Below are 14,101 nucleotides of genomic sequence, written 5' to 3' on the forward strand. Positions count from 1 at the left end.
GAGAGACGCTACATTGTTCAGGTGTGGGAGATTTTGCACTGAATAAGAGAATGTCTCAAGGCAATAAATGTAGCAAGAAACTCTTAGATCTGAGGGGATTTTTTCCTTTTCAGTTTCATTTTTTATTTGCCAAATCCTCTTCCAGAAAATCATCAGTGCTATATACAGCAAATGCATGCATCTGCACTTACATAATTTTGTATCATATTCTTGCCTAAGTTGCTATTCAGTCATGATAAATATATGCAATCCTTATCACACCTGGCGCTGATATTTAAAAACCTCACACTGCACTGTAAACAAGGCTGGACTGCACCTGCCAAGGCAGCACTAGTTTCGTGTCATGCCATATCAATGCCCTTCCTCAAGGGATCTTCAGCTCCACCACTGTCGTTTCTTGACCTTTTGCGTTGCCACTGAATGACATGGTTAGTGATCCCAGCTCTGCTGTCTCTTCAGCCATGAACTTTAAAAATAACAAAACCACCAAGGTAAAGAGCAAGCTGCAGATTGCATTAATTGACACAGCCGTAGGAGTGTAATGTCCCACACAACAACAAATGCAGACACCATCATGACTTACGCTTGCATTGCAGCAGAACTCCAGAGGGCTGGTAGGTACTTCAGCAGACAACAAACGATGGTGCTCTTCCTCCCTCATCCATCCTGCCCCTCTGCCCTCCAGCTCCTGCTCCTGTCTACCTTGCCATCCCATCATGACTGCTACAGTGTGGTGAAGCTCACTCAATGAGTAGAAGATCCACTGAGGATTTGCTGAAAAGTCACAGCTGGGTAAAACTAATGGCATTTATTATAAATATTTCTATATTCATAGTGAGCCAAATGCTGACTCAGTAAAAATTCTGTCTGAATTAAGGCAGATTATGGTCTCATTTTTAGATATAGTCCTTAATAATTTCTGAAGCAAATAAAGCAAATTTTATATATGCAGATTTGTGCTAGAAAATCCTTTCCTAAGGAAACTTTGCTAATGGCTGCTAAATACCAAGAAATGCATCATGTTTTGTCACCAATCAAGTTCCAACAAGAAGTGTTGGAATAACTGCGGTTCTGTACAGTTTGTTGCCTTTTTAAAAGCGGAGTGTGAAGAGATTTCAGCTAGAAAGAAACAACTTTTCACAGAGATATTCACCAGCTTATCAGCTTTGATGGATTCCAGCATCTGAATCCTGTGCCAATGAAGAGAAGCATCTCTCAAGCAAAGCGCTGTTCTCTGTTCAGAAGATAATTTCAGTAGATATTTCAGTGTTCTCTTTGATTAATAATTTTCTTTTTTTCTAATTTTCTGTTTAGTAGACCTGTCACTGTTGGCTTTGACGAGCCTCATCCCTGGTGTAAGCAACTCCTGATGAGCAGGTGGAGTGTAGAACTGGGCAAAGACTCACGAGACCTAACCCCTAAGCCCAGCTCTGTCAGCTGCCTTAACCCTGTTTCTTCATTTCTGTGTTTGCTTTCCTTGACGTGCTTTGCTCAAAATGCCATCTCTTTAGGTCAGTATTGTCACAGTGTGACCTTTCTGTAACAGAAGCACAGTGGAAACCTACACTTAATTACTGCTACTGGAAATCCTATTTAACAGAAATAACATAAATGTAAACAGAATGAGCCTGGATATAACTTGATTAATTTATGTAGTACTTTAGGGATATTTCAGTGATGTAGGACAGATGAGATGCAATTTTCCCTAGAAAACAAGGAGGGTTCCTCTGTAAACTTCACTTTCCTGATAATTCTAAGAAAGTGCACTTTAGAAAAGCATGAATGTTGAGAGAGGTAAATAAGATTTCAGTTTTCCACAGTACAGTGTTACTCTTTTATCTTATTTCTTTTCCTGAAAGAAGTTGTAGATAGTTGGAGCTCCCTTAGAGTTGCAGAGAAGCCCAAATGACTTGTCACAGGCACAGTGACACTGGTTTAGGTTGCTCGGTGGGAAGAGTCCTTCAGTAATACAGTTCAAATTGTATTACATAGTAAAAGAAGATCCATTGTCAGTCAGAATTTCACTAGTCTGTCTTGAATGACAAATATCAGAGTTTGTCTTTGAACAACGTTTATGGTATATTTTGTCTCTCATGCACCATAGGTCCTTCATTATCTTCATGAAATAACTTCTGAACTTCACTCCAATAAACGCATAGAGCACAGGGTTAATGCAACAGTGTAAAAATGCTATGGCTTCAGTGGTGTATTTTGCATAGGCCATTATCTTGTCATTGTCACAAGATTTGTCTATCTTGCCCATATTTACAGCTGTCAAAAGAAGAACAATGTTATAAGGTACCTGGCAAACTAGGAAAACAGCTACAATTAAAATGATCACACGGATTGCTTTGGTTTTTTTTGAATTCTGAGCTTGTTGTAAGGATCTGACAATGAATGTATAGCAAAAAATCATGAATATGAAAGGTATAAAAAATCCAAATCCAACTTGTAGACACAGCAGCAGTGATTTCAGCATCGTGCTTTCAGACATTCTGTCAAATCTGTGATCACAAATCTGTTTGGTTTCATTGACGGAGAAGCTGTAACTTTCACTGTATAGAAAAGAAGAACTAGAGATTAAAATTGATGATGCCCACACAACCAAACAAATGAGTTTACTATATGCAAGTGTTCTTGCCCTGAGTTTAAATGATTTTGTTGCTTGTACGATAGCGATGTACCGGTCCACGCTGATAAAGGCCAAAAGCAGCATGCCACAGCTGAAGTTGATTGCATAGATACCTCTTGTCATTTTGCAAATGAAATCACCAAAAATCCATTTGTCAGCAGCATAATTCACTGCCCACAGTGGGAGAGTGAGAACAAACAGTATGTCTGCTATGGCCATGTTCAAGAGGTACACATCCGTCATGGACTTGGTTCTTTCATATAAAGCAAAGGTCATCACTACAAAGATGTTACCAACTAGGCCGATGATACAAATTAATGAATACGCAACTGGCAAAAATGCTTTTGTGAAGTTCCGGACTTCCAACTTAGAACAAGGCTGTGTGATTAAAGAAGCATAGTCTGAATAATATTGATAATCTGTGGTACGAGGCTCTGTCTGTAAAAAAGAAGATCATCAGTTAACACATAGGTGCTCTAATTTCTATATAGTAGAAAGATGATAGATAACAAAGTCATACATTTGGAAATCTTTCAAAAAAATCAGTATACAAGTATTATATGGCTTGCTGACTTGAAATGGAAACGACATTTCCCTTATGATAACTGTAATACTTCTGTTCAGTCCTTTCCATGTCTCAGCTTCAAGTCTGTATCAAACTCATCTCAAGACAGACCACACACGCTACGTGTTTTACACTGTTTCCACTGACCACACACACCACAATTACAAATGCATTTAACACTGTGGAGGAGACTTGTAAGAACTAACTAGGGAACTTCATAAAATGTTAATTAAGTTATGAACACGGAGATAATCTTTTTGGATGGCCCAAAGGTCTCCATCTTCAAATACATTATGCAGAAAGGATTAGTCTGTCCTCGTGAAAGACTCTACAGTATAAAAGTCTGTATTTGAAGTAGGGGGTCTAGGCTTCCTTTAACATCAAGGGAGAGGAACAGGCCTTTCTAGCTGATACTAACTTAGCTTGGCTAAATTAAGCCCAAAAAATGATTAATTCTCTCCACTCAGCTAGACAGACAATCCAGGATGGGTAGCCTCAGACAGTTACCTGCTCCACAAACACCAAACCTGTAGTTATATTTGGTGAGTGCAAACACAATAAACAGTGTGCTTCGACAGTGAACTCTGCTGTCAGAACCCCCCCCTTCAGCTAATCACTCCTGAGATTAGGGCATTTGGACCAGCAGCCGCAAAGAGCTGGGACTTCCAGATTCATTGCTTTATTGATGTGCTAACATAGTTTATTAAATACTTACAAAACTCATTTTGGCGGTACACTTCTCAGAAAGAAAAATATGTGAAGAATAACTTCAAAATGCTTTCCCAAGAGTTTCTGAAAAGAAAATAAAGTGGATTGGGAAACCAGCACAAGAAATGTGAACAAACAGAAAAAACACAATTGGAAATAAAACATTTATTCTTTGAATTTCAAATATATTCACTTCAACTATATCAACAATACACAGGGGCATCTCAACAAATCACACACCTCTGCAGCGCAATGCAGTTGGGGAAAGTGGATGGTTTGTATCAGTATCATTAAAAGCACAATCTTACATATGGAATGTTTATTCATACAGCTAATAAAAATATATGACAATAAGTGGCTTTTACTTCACAAATTGCACCACAAGAAATGAAAGTAAATTAAGTTTTACTTTCAGAAATCCTGTATGACAATGGCAATCAGTGTATTGAGGTAAATACGAAGCAAATAGACAGCACTACCTCAGTACACTCCATAACAGTAATCACAGAATGGCCAGGGTTGGAAGGGACCTCTGGAGATCATCTAGTCCAACCCCCTGCTAAAGCAGGTTCACCTAGAGCAGGTTGCACAGAATTGTGTCCAGGCAGGTTTTGAATGTCTACAGAGAAGGAGACTCCACAGCCTCTCTGGGCAGCAGATGGAACTTCTTATGTTGCAGTTTGTGCCTGGTGCCCCTTGTCCTGTCGCTGGGTACCACTAAAAAGAGCCTGGCCCCATCCTCTTGACACTCACCCTTAAGATACTTCTGGACATTGGTAAGATCCCCTCTCAGTCTCCTCTCGTCCAGGCTGAACAGGCCCAGCTCTCTCAGCCTTTCCTCATAAGGGAGATGCTCCAGTCCCCTGATCGTCTTCACAGCCCTCCACTGGACCCTCCCAATAGTTCCCTGTCTCTCTCCCTTGAACTGGGAAGTCCAGAACTGGACCCAGCACTCCAGATGGGGCCTCACCAGGGCAGAGTGGAGGGGGATGATCATCTCCCTTGACCTGCTGGCCACACTATTCCTAATGCACCCCAGGATCCCATTGGCCTTCTTGGCCACCAGGGCACACTGCTGGCTCATGGGCAACTTGCTGTGCACCAGAACTCCCAGGTCATTCTCAGCAGAGCTGCCTTCCAGCAGGTCAGTCCCCAGCCTGTACTGGTGCGTGGGCTTGTTCCTCCCCAGCTGCAGGACCCTACACTTGCCTTTCCTGAACTCCATTAGGTTCCTCTCTGCCCAACTCTCCAGCCTGCCCAGGTCTCACTGAATGGCAGCGCAGCCTCCTGGTGTAGTTTTGTATTACCAACAAACTTGCTGAGGGTACACTCTGTCCCCTCATCCAGGTCATTGATCAGTAAGCTGAACAGGATTGGACCCAGTAGTGACCCCTGGGGAACACCACTAGCTACAGGCCTCCAGCCAGGCTCTGCGCCATTGATCACAACCCTCTGAGCTCTGCCATTCAGCCAGCTCTCAGTCCACCTCACTGCCCACTCATCTACCCCACACCTCCAAAGCTCACCTACAAGGATGTTACGGGAGGCAGTGTCAAAAGCCTCTCAGAGGTCAAGGTAGACAACATCCACTGCTCTCCCCTCATCAACCCATCCACTCATTCCATCACAGAAGGCGATCAGGTTGGTCAGGTGTGATTTCACCTTGGTGAATCCATGTTGATTATACCTGATAACCTTCTTTTCCTCCACATGCTTTGAGATGATGTTCAGGATGAGCTGTTCCATCACCTTTCCAGAGGTGGAGGTGAGGCTGACCAGCCTGTAGTTTCCTGGGTCTTCCTTCTTACCCTTTTTGAAGACTAGAGGGACATTGGCTTTCCTCCAGTCCTCAGGCACCTCTCCTGTTCCCCATGACCTTTCAAAGATGATGAAGAATGGCTTGGCAATAACATCTGCCAGCTCCCTCAGCACTTGGGAGTGCATCGCATTGGAGCCCATGGATTTGTGGGTGTCAGGTTTGCTTAAGTGACCTCCAACATGATCCTCCTTGACCAAGGGGAAGTTTTCATTTCTTCAGACTTCCTCTCTTGCCTCCAGACTCTGGGAAACCTGAGGGCCAGCCTTGGCAGTAAAGACTGAAGCAAAGATGGCATTCAGTAACTCCACCTTCTCTGTGTCCTTTGTCACCATGGCACCCACCTCATTCAGCAGCGGGCCGCATTTTCCCTAGTTATTCTTTTCCTACTGATGTACTTGAGGAAGCCTTTCTTGTTGCCCTTGCCAGATTTAATTCCAAATGGACTTTAGCTTTGCTGGTCACCTCCCTGCATGTTCTGACCACACCCCATATTCCTCCCAAGTGGCCTGTCCCTTTTTCCACATCCCATAAACTTCCTTCTTCCATTTGAGGTTTGCCAGAAGCTCCTTACTTGTCCATGCAGGCCTCCTGTCCCCTTTGCTCAATATCTTACTCATAGGGATGCACCTATCTTGAGCTTGGAGGAAGAGATGCTTGAATGCTAGCCAGGTCTCTTGGACACCTGCACCTAGAGCCCTGACCCATGGGATTCCTGCAAGGAGGTCCTTGATGAGGCCAAAGTTAGCTCTCCTGTAGTCCAGGTCTGCAGTCCTACTTTGTTGCCCTGCTTCCTCCACACAGGAACCTGAACTCCACCATCTCATGGTCACTGCAGCCAAGACTGCCCCCAACCAGTCCTTCTTTGTTTGTGAGTACAAGGTCCAGGAGTGCACCTTGTCTCGTTAGCTTGTCCACCACCTGCATTGAAAAAATTATCATCAATGCTCTGCAGGAGCCTCCTGGACTGTGTGTGCCTAGCTGTGTTGTCTTTGCAGCAGATATGGGGGTGGTTGAAATCCCCCATGTGAACCAGGGCCTGTGACAGTGGGGCTACCTCCAACTGTCTGTAAAAGGCCTCATTGGCTTCCTCTTCCTGATTGGGTGGCCTGTAGCAAACACCCACAACAGCATCCCCTGTGTTGGCCTGTCTCTGAATCTTTATCCATAAGCTCTTGACTTGTTCTGCATCCACCCCACGGGAGAGCTCGATACATCCCAGTTGCTCCCTCACATAAAGAGCAACCCCACCACCTTGCCTTGCTGGCCCGTCTTTCCTAAAAAGTACATAGCCACTTGCATCCCCAGAGTTTTGTATTCAAGCTTCCTTGATTCTGCCCAGGTTGCGGCTTATGGTGTCATTTGTGCCCAGGTGAAAGAGTGGCAGCGCATGGCAGTCTGCGCTCTTGACAAGCTGCGGCACCCTCTCGGCACCATCTCGGACCTTGGCTCCCGGGGGGCAGCAAACCTGACGTGGCTGCATGGGCGCCTCAGCGCCCCGTGACACAGGCACCCACTGCGCCCACCCCACGTTTCTTTTTGCAGTAACCACGGTGCTGCTGGGGCAGTATCTCCACGCAGACCTTGCTCGTGGGTGTCTGTAGCTGTTTGAGCTTCCCATCTGTTCCTGGTTGTGGTGCAGGAGGGTGGCCGCTGAAGCGGAGTCCTGCTTTTGCGGGTCACCCGGGTCCAAGGTGCCTCATTCTCTGTGGTGTCTGCTCCAGGAGCACAGCTCTGAAACCACCTGTCTACCTCCGCCCCGGACCTCTGATACTGGCAGCCTTTTTCCTGCAACTCGGCCGCCTGTTGTACCAGCCCGCACACACCTGCGCCAGGCACTTACCTTTTCCCCAGGAGAAGAGTCAGGGCGCTCACATTAGACCCACCACCTGTACTGTCTCCTTCCTCACCAGCTCCGGCTGGATGGGCTTTAACTCCGAGCCGAGCGCCCACCACCCCGCCGGGACCTCGGGCCCTTCCCCGGGGTGCCGCCCCCGCCCCCCGCGATCCCCCGCCCCGGGACCGCCCGCGCGCTACTTCCGGCTCCCGCGCGCTGGAAGCTCCCGCCGGCGGCGCCCCCCCCCCGCCTGGCGGCGCTTTAATCTTTCCTGTGCCGTTATTATTTTATTTTTTATTTTTTTACTCTGTATCTCAGCACTTTTCACTTCGCATCACTTGCCCTGTTGTATCGCACCCGTGAGGCGGGTGGAGAGCGCCGGGGTGCATGTGTTCAGTGCATGGGCCTGTGTGTTACAGGCTGAGAGAACATCTCAACTTATCGCTCTGATAACTACGTGTTTTACAAATGGTAATTAATTAATTTGCACCACACCCTGGGGTGACAAGGTGTTACTACCTTTATTTTACAGAGAAGGAGCCTGGGCTCTGAGTCAATACAGTACGTGCCTGCTTGGGTGCCCCCCACCATCACTTTTAAGCATATTTAGCGTTATAAAGAATTTCAGTTACATAAAGGAAAGCCATTGACTCTGGCTGCAGCCAGGCTCAGACTTCTGCAAATCAGACCACAGAGTCTAAAGTCACAGATAGATAAAATGGGGAACATGCCTCTGGATGCCACATGCACAAAGCTGGGCTTAAATGACTTGTTTAACCGTGCACAGGAACCCACAGGCAGGAGATTCGGTTCCTCGGCATTCCCTGGCATGAGCTCAGCCCTCCTCTCCTTTAGCCGCTCCGCAGGAATAGCACATCCCAGCACTGCGGTGACTGCAGGGACTGGGTGGCATGAAGTCCCATGTTTGCAAAGGCTGTGAATGGCAACTTTAGACTTTAGGTCTAGATAAACAAATGCCCCCTGCTCTGGAATTGCCTGAATTTTGAAAGAGAGAGACAGACAGATAACCTGTAAAAGTGGGGCAGATGTGGTCCAGACATAACTGGGAAACTGAGGGAGGGAAAGGACTGAACATTCTCCAAAAGCATAATGAGGATGAGACTCTCTCTGACTCATGGCAGAGGGCTGCAGATGGGTAAAGACCCACACTATATGATGTTGCTTAAGCATGACAGCTTCTCTGGCTTTCCTGCCCTTTAAATAAATCTTTAACCAGCTCTCCAGCTTCCTCTGCTGGCTTTTCAAAGCTGATTTTTAGCAGCTGTAGGAATTTGACAGCCTGAAAGCAGTTGAACACCTTCAGAAGAAAGCTTTAAACCATTTAAAGTGCCTCTCAGAAGTGCAAAGATATATAAGGCAAGCAGGTAAGCTGTACAGTTCAGCTGGGGCTGTGGTCCCCAGACCATCTTTGAGCAACTCTAGTCTCCATCTGCTGCTTTACCCTCCCCTGATAACATCCAGTCAGACACTCATGACCTTCCTTGGTGTTCCAGTTACCCTTTGCTCTTGGCTGCAACTGCAGTAACTCTTCAGTTACACAGCACTGAAAGGCTACCTGTCTAAGGTACTATTCCAGAAACTGTTATTTTATTGTTGCAAGAAAAATACTTTTCTAGGTATCTGTCAGTCAGATCTTTCTAGGACATACATGGCTAAAATACACAGAAAGACCCTGACAGCATATATTCTTTGTAAAATATTCACTCTTCATTCCATTTAGCCAAAGCCACTCCCAAACATTAGTGTAACGTGTATGTCATGGTTTAGCCCCAGCTGGCAACTAAGTACCATACAGCCGCTCGTTCACTGCCCCCCCACCCCGAGCAGGATGGGGAGGGGAATTAAGAATAAGGTAAAACCCAAGGATTGAGATAAGAACAATTTAATAATTGAAATAATAATAATAACAACAATTGTAATGAAAAGGAGCAAGAAGGGGAGAGGAATAAAATCCAAAAGGAAGGGAAAAAACCCCTAACCAAGTATGCACAATACAGTTGCTCACCACCCGCTGACCGATGCCCAGCCAGCCCCCAAGCAGAGGCCCTGGCCAACATCCCCCAGTTTATATACTCATCATGACATTCTATGGGATGGAACACCCCTTTGGCCAGTTCAGGTCAGCTGTCCTGGCTGGGTCCCCTCCCAATTTCTCATGCCCCTCCAACCCTCTCACTGGCAGGGACCAAGAAACTGAAAGGTCCTTGGCTTAGTATAAACATTATTTATCAACAACTAAAAACATCAGTGTGCTCACTGTTCTCACGCAAAACCCAAAACACGGCACTGCACCAGCTACTAGGAAGAAAATTTGCTCTGTCCCAGCTGAAACCAGGACAGTGTAGAAGGAACAAGACAGGGTGGGGGCATTTAGAAGAAAGGGAGCACAGGTGTTTCCTACAGCCTGCAAGGAGGGCTAAGAAAGGAGATCTCTTCAGATTAGCCCTAGAAGAAGGGCTCCCTAGTTCTTAAACTAGCTCAGCAGAAAGCTGTAGGGAACCACAACTGTTCGTCATGGAAGAACTGCATACCCTCCCTAACGCTACAGGAATTCACAAAGGCACCGCCAGTCACAACTCTATTCAGAAAAGGACTTCCATTGTCCAGCAAAAGCTTCCTGAGGATGGCTGGTATGAAAGTAGTCAAGAAAGACTCAGACTGAAACCAGAATTGCAGAGATCAGATTGAGGATCATTTAAATCTCTTGAGCTGATTTCCTTTTCTGGCTTTGAAACAGTATTCACCAAAGTTATTAAGAAGATGCACCGGCTGCAGAGGAAGTTGAATCACAACTCCTATAAACACAATTTTCTTTTCAATGTAAATCTTTTTAAGAGTCTTTCAGTAGGCACCTTTATAATTTATAACTTGCGTATTTATGGCTTTAATTAACATTAAGGTATTAGTTAATTATAGAAAATATATTTCCATATATATAAGGGGGCAGGTGTGTGTTCTAACATTGTTTATATACTACATATAGGCACATGTCTGTGCATGTACACACAGGCTTATGTTCTGAATATGAAATATATAAGCCTTGCATTTTTATGCTTGCTATTTTTTCACTTGATCCACATTATCATATTTCTTCTCACTATGAAAGCAATGTGTGAGTACTCAAAAGTAAGATTAAACTACAAACTTGAATACAAAATCATGATTTCAATTATACAAGCAAAGTATAATGGATAAAGAAATAACTCAGGAAGAAGATATATTTCTATAAAGAAAAAAAATTCTCAGTACTTGGAAGGAACTGATAGGTATTTTTTAAGTATTATCCACCATTGTAACTACACTCCTACTAACGAGCTCAGTTTAATACATTCATCACACATACTTACATTATAGATTGCCTATTTTATTTTAGTACTTACCAGATTTGCAAATTCTCTGAAGAGCAGGTGAAAGAGGATGTGTGATTCTGTTACATTCTTTTGTGGCTGCCTTAAGCACATTTACCAGCAGCCTCAACAGGAGGCTTTAATGCAAAACCAATGCAAACACTTTAATGCAAAAACCAAGAAATAACAGCATCAGTTAAAGGTACAGGGCTCAATTGAAATAATCATCACTTCCTCCTGACGAGCAATAATAACAACCTGCTTTTTTATGCAAAGGAAAATATTTAACCTTATCTATGCTGGAAACATGCAAGCTGGAGGCAAATAATTTACTAATTAGGCTACCTACGTAATTATACTATTTTTTAATAATCAAGCTAGCATTAGAATCACAAAAAGTAGGATGGTAATTGTCACTGTGCTCAGAACACATTTTGAATTTTGGCCTATTTTTGCAAAGGGTGCACTTAATGTCATGCAGATGAGCAGTTTAATCATTGATAATTTAAATCAACAAGATCACTTAGAGTAGAACTGCAAAACTGAGACAAGTGTTCATTACTGAACTGAGTAATAGCTGTTTTCTGAAGAAAAAAATAATAATCTGGTCTGTCTCAAGGCTGACATTATCCAAATGTTTTGCCTGAACTGTGGACACAACACATGCACATGCCCAGGTAAAGAAGGAAAATGCAATTGTATTTGCCTGTTTGGCACAAACATTTGCTGTTTGTGTGCACACTCTTCAGGTCTGTTGCTAAAGTCAGTTGGAACTAGACATGAAAATGTTTCATTTTGTGTTTTTTTAATTTTAAATGCTATAAATATTTCTTTTCCAAACCTTAGTTTCTGACAACTTAGATGTTTGCATTAGCAGCAAAACCAAAAACTAGTAAAAAAACCCTTCAAACTTATTTATTTTAGAAATTGTGTGTGTGAACATTCCGTTGCAGCTTGTGTTCTCATTACAGACACCAGATGGCATTAATATAGGCAGCCTTGTAAAGCATGATTAAATTAACAGAACGCTGTGTCTAAAAGAATTGCCGTATGATAGGTGTCATGCTTGTCTTTTTCAGAACTGAGTGTATCACAATAGTAGGGGCTCCCTAGCAGCCTAAGTATGGTGCTGCTTTCTGCTAACTGTACCCAGTGAATGAAACAAAAAAAGCTGGATAGTGCCAAAATGTGACTAGTAGATTTAAAGTAATGGTACATAATCATTTAAACAGGCACTTTCACTTTCTTGATAGATGATTTTCATAGGATCCAAGACCTTGACTTCAGCTATGACAAAATCCCAACATATTTGCATGGAACAACACAGAAATACTTTAAAATCCTGAAATATGAGTCTGTTTTTTTTCTTATGTGTTTCTGCATATGGGGACGCAGTGATTCATTGTTGCTGCTGAAAAGCAGTCTTCACTGTTTGATGCATGCAAAGCAAAAAAAAAAAAAAGTATGAAATCTATCTGGATTGTGACTACAATAACTTCCATGAGCTCACTCTAAGATTTATTTGGCTTCCTTATTACTGTTTGGACTAAACTGTTCCCTGTCATCACAGATCTGGGGAAGGTTATGATTAAACCCATAAAGTAGTTGAGCATTGGAAATATGGTTTGGTAAAGTCCAGTTATATGGAGGAAAGAAGATGTGTGAGTTTCAGGGCAGAGAAGAAAAAGGTAAAGACAGAAGGCCAACAGAAGCAATTGTAGCAGACGACTAATATTATCTCCATTTTAAGTTTCTATTAATAAATCAAACTAGCAGCTGCAGTTAGAGGACCAAGGGTGAAGTAATGGTCAAAAGACATATTCCTGAAAGTTGCAAAGATATCAAAGAACAAGTCATGAGGCAGATGTTCTTTTCTCCAGTTGTCTGCCTTTGGCTATCTTCAGAAGCAGGACATGGCACTGAACGGACTTTTGGTCTGTGGGACAGTTCTTGTATTCTTAGCAGCCACCAAGCTCTGCAATGTATCTTAACTGTCTGAAGCAGTCCAGATTCAGTGACTTGCCACAGCTGCTGAAGAACACCTATGTTTTAATTGGCCTATGCTGATGAGCAAGGAGAGCTGAGCTTTGATCAATGTAAGAGGGCAGCACAGAGGCAGGGGCGTGAGTAGGGAGGGTGCGTGAGCAATGATGTTGTGGAAGGTGCTAAACAATTGCACTGTTTTATGGTTTTCTACATTTAGATGTTTGGCAAGGTGCCCAGATCTTGTGAATCTTTCCAGATATCCTTAATCACAATAGTGAAGTTCTTTTCACTGTATTATTTATTTCATAATTCATAACAATTTCCATCATTAAAACTTCACACATTTTCAGGTCACCTTTTTAACCTCTGCTAAGAGGGGCTTTTACTTTTTTAAGCTGCATTTTTGCACTCTTTTGCTAACTTGCTGTTACTTGCATGTCAAAATGTAGTGAAGGAAACCATCCAATTAACTTGATTTGGGCTTCAGATGAGGCTCATAAGGTATTTTCTGGACCTTCATGGAAAGAAAATACAAGCTTAATTTTTAAATCATTTTTAGTCCCTCAGGCGCTGTAAGGAACACTACATTTACTCTTGATAAGCTGAGGTGCATATACTTTTTGTAATGACAATGCTACGACAGCCTAGATCCTGTTTTCAAAGAACTCACTTTCTATCTAAATGCTGCCTGAAGCAAACCACAGATTCCTGCTCGCAGAGTCTGACATTTTGAAACATGGGCTCAAATCTTGTGAAAAACAGCAAATTCAGAGTAGAAGCACATTCTATGTCAGTAAAGGAAATTGCTGATATTTCATTTTGGTCCATTTCCTTGTGGGCCTTTTAAGTGCTTCTTTCTCATAACTCTGGGACTGAAGAGATGAATCTGCATGTTGCAGACTACAAACTTCATTACACAAACCCAGATCATGGCAGTCATGTAAGCAGCAAATAAAGAGTAACAGAAGTAGAAATTCCCTTACAAACATGTATGAGACTTCAGATCACTAACCTGGCCCGTGATGATTGCAGTACATACCCAAACAAGCACTTCTGCTACTAGCAATAGCTTCTAGCATCCCTTTCAGACAACAGCCTATTTTTGGAATACTAAAATATTCTAATATATTTTAATATTAATATTTTGCAATACTAAAATACTGCTGTGAAGCAGCTGAATATTATCAAT

General features: G+C 43.1%; 1 protein-coding gene across 5 annotated transcripts; it reads right to left on the bottom strand.

Moving 5' to 3' along the window:
• Positions 1 to 98: 98 nt before the first annotated feature.
• On the bottom strand, positions 99 to 11,056 carry CCR6 (C-C motif chemokine receptor 6). 5 transcript variants are annotated; one of them, XM_080388991.1, is made up of 4 exons: positions 10,960 to 11,056; positions 5,593 to 6,642; positions 3,913 to 3,989; positions 99 to 3,070 (listed from the first exon to the last, which is right to left on the bottom strand). In XM_080388991.1, the coding sequence occupies exons 3-4, from the start codon at positions 3,919 to 3,921 to the stop codon at positions 1,985 to 1,987; spliced, it is 1,095 nt and encodes a 364-aa protein (XP_080245117.1). In that variant the 5' UTR covers positions 3,922 to 3,989; positions 5,593 to 6,642; positions 10,960 to 11,056; the 3' UTR covers positions 99 to 1,984. The 5 variants fall into 5 exon arrangements, with proteins under 5 accessions (XP_080245117.1, XP_080245119.1, XP_080245116.1 ...); XM_080388993.1 differs by lacking the exon at positions 10,960 to 11,056 and adding an exon at positions 7,565 to 7,706 and having other exon boundaries at positions 5,593 to 6,001; XM_080388990.1 differs by lacking the exon at positions 10,960 to 11,056 and adding an exon at positions 7,565 to 7,698.
• Positions 11,057 to 14,101: the final 3,045 nt, after the last annotated feature.

The sequence above is a fragment of the Falco punctatus genome (genome assembly GCF_963210335.1).
Source record: "Falco punctatus genome assembly, chromosome: 5".
Taxonomy (NCBI): Eukaryota; Metazoa; Chordata; class Aves; order Falconiformes; family Falconidae; genus Falco; species Falco punctatus.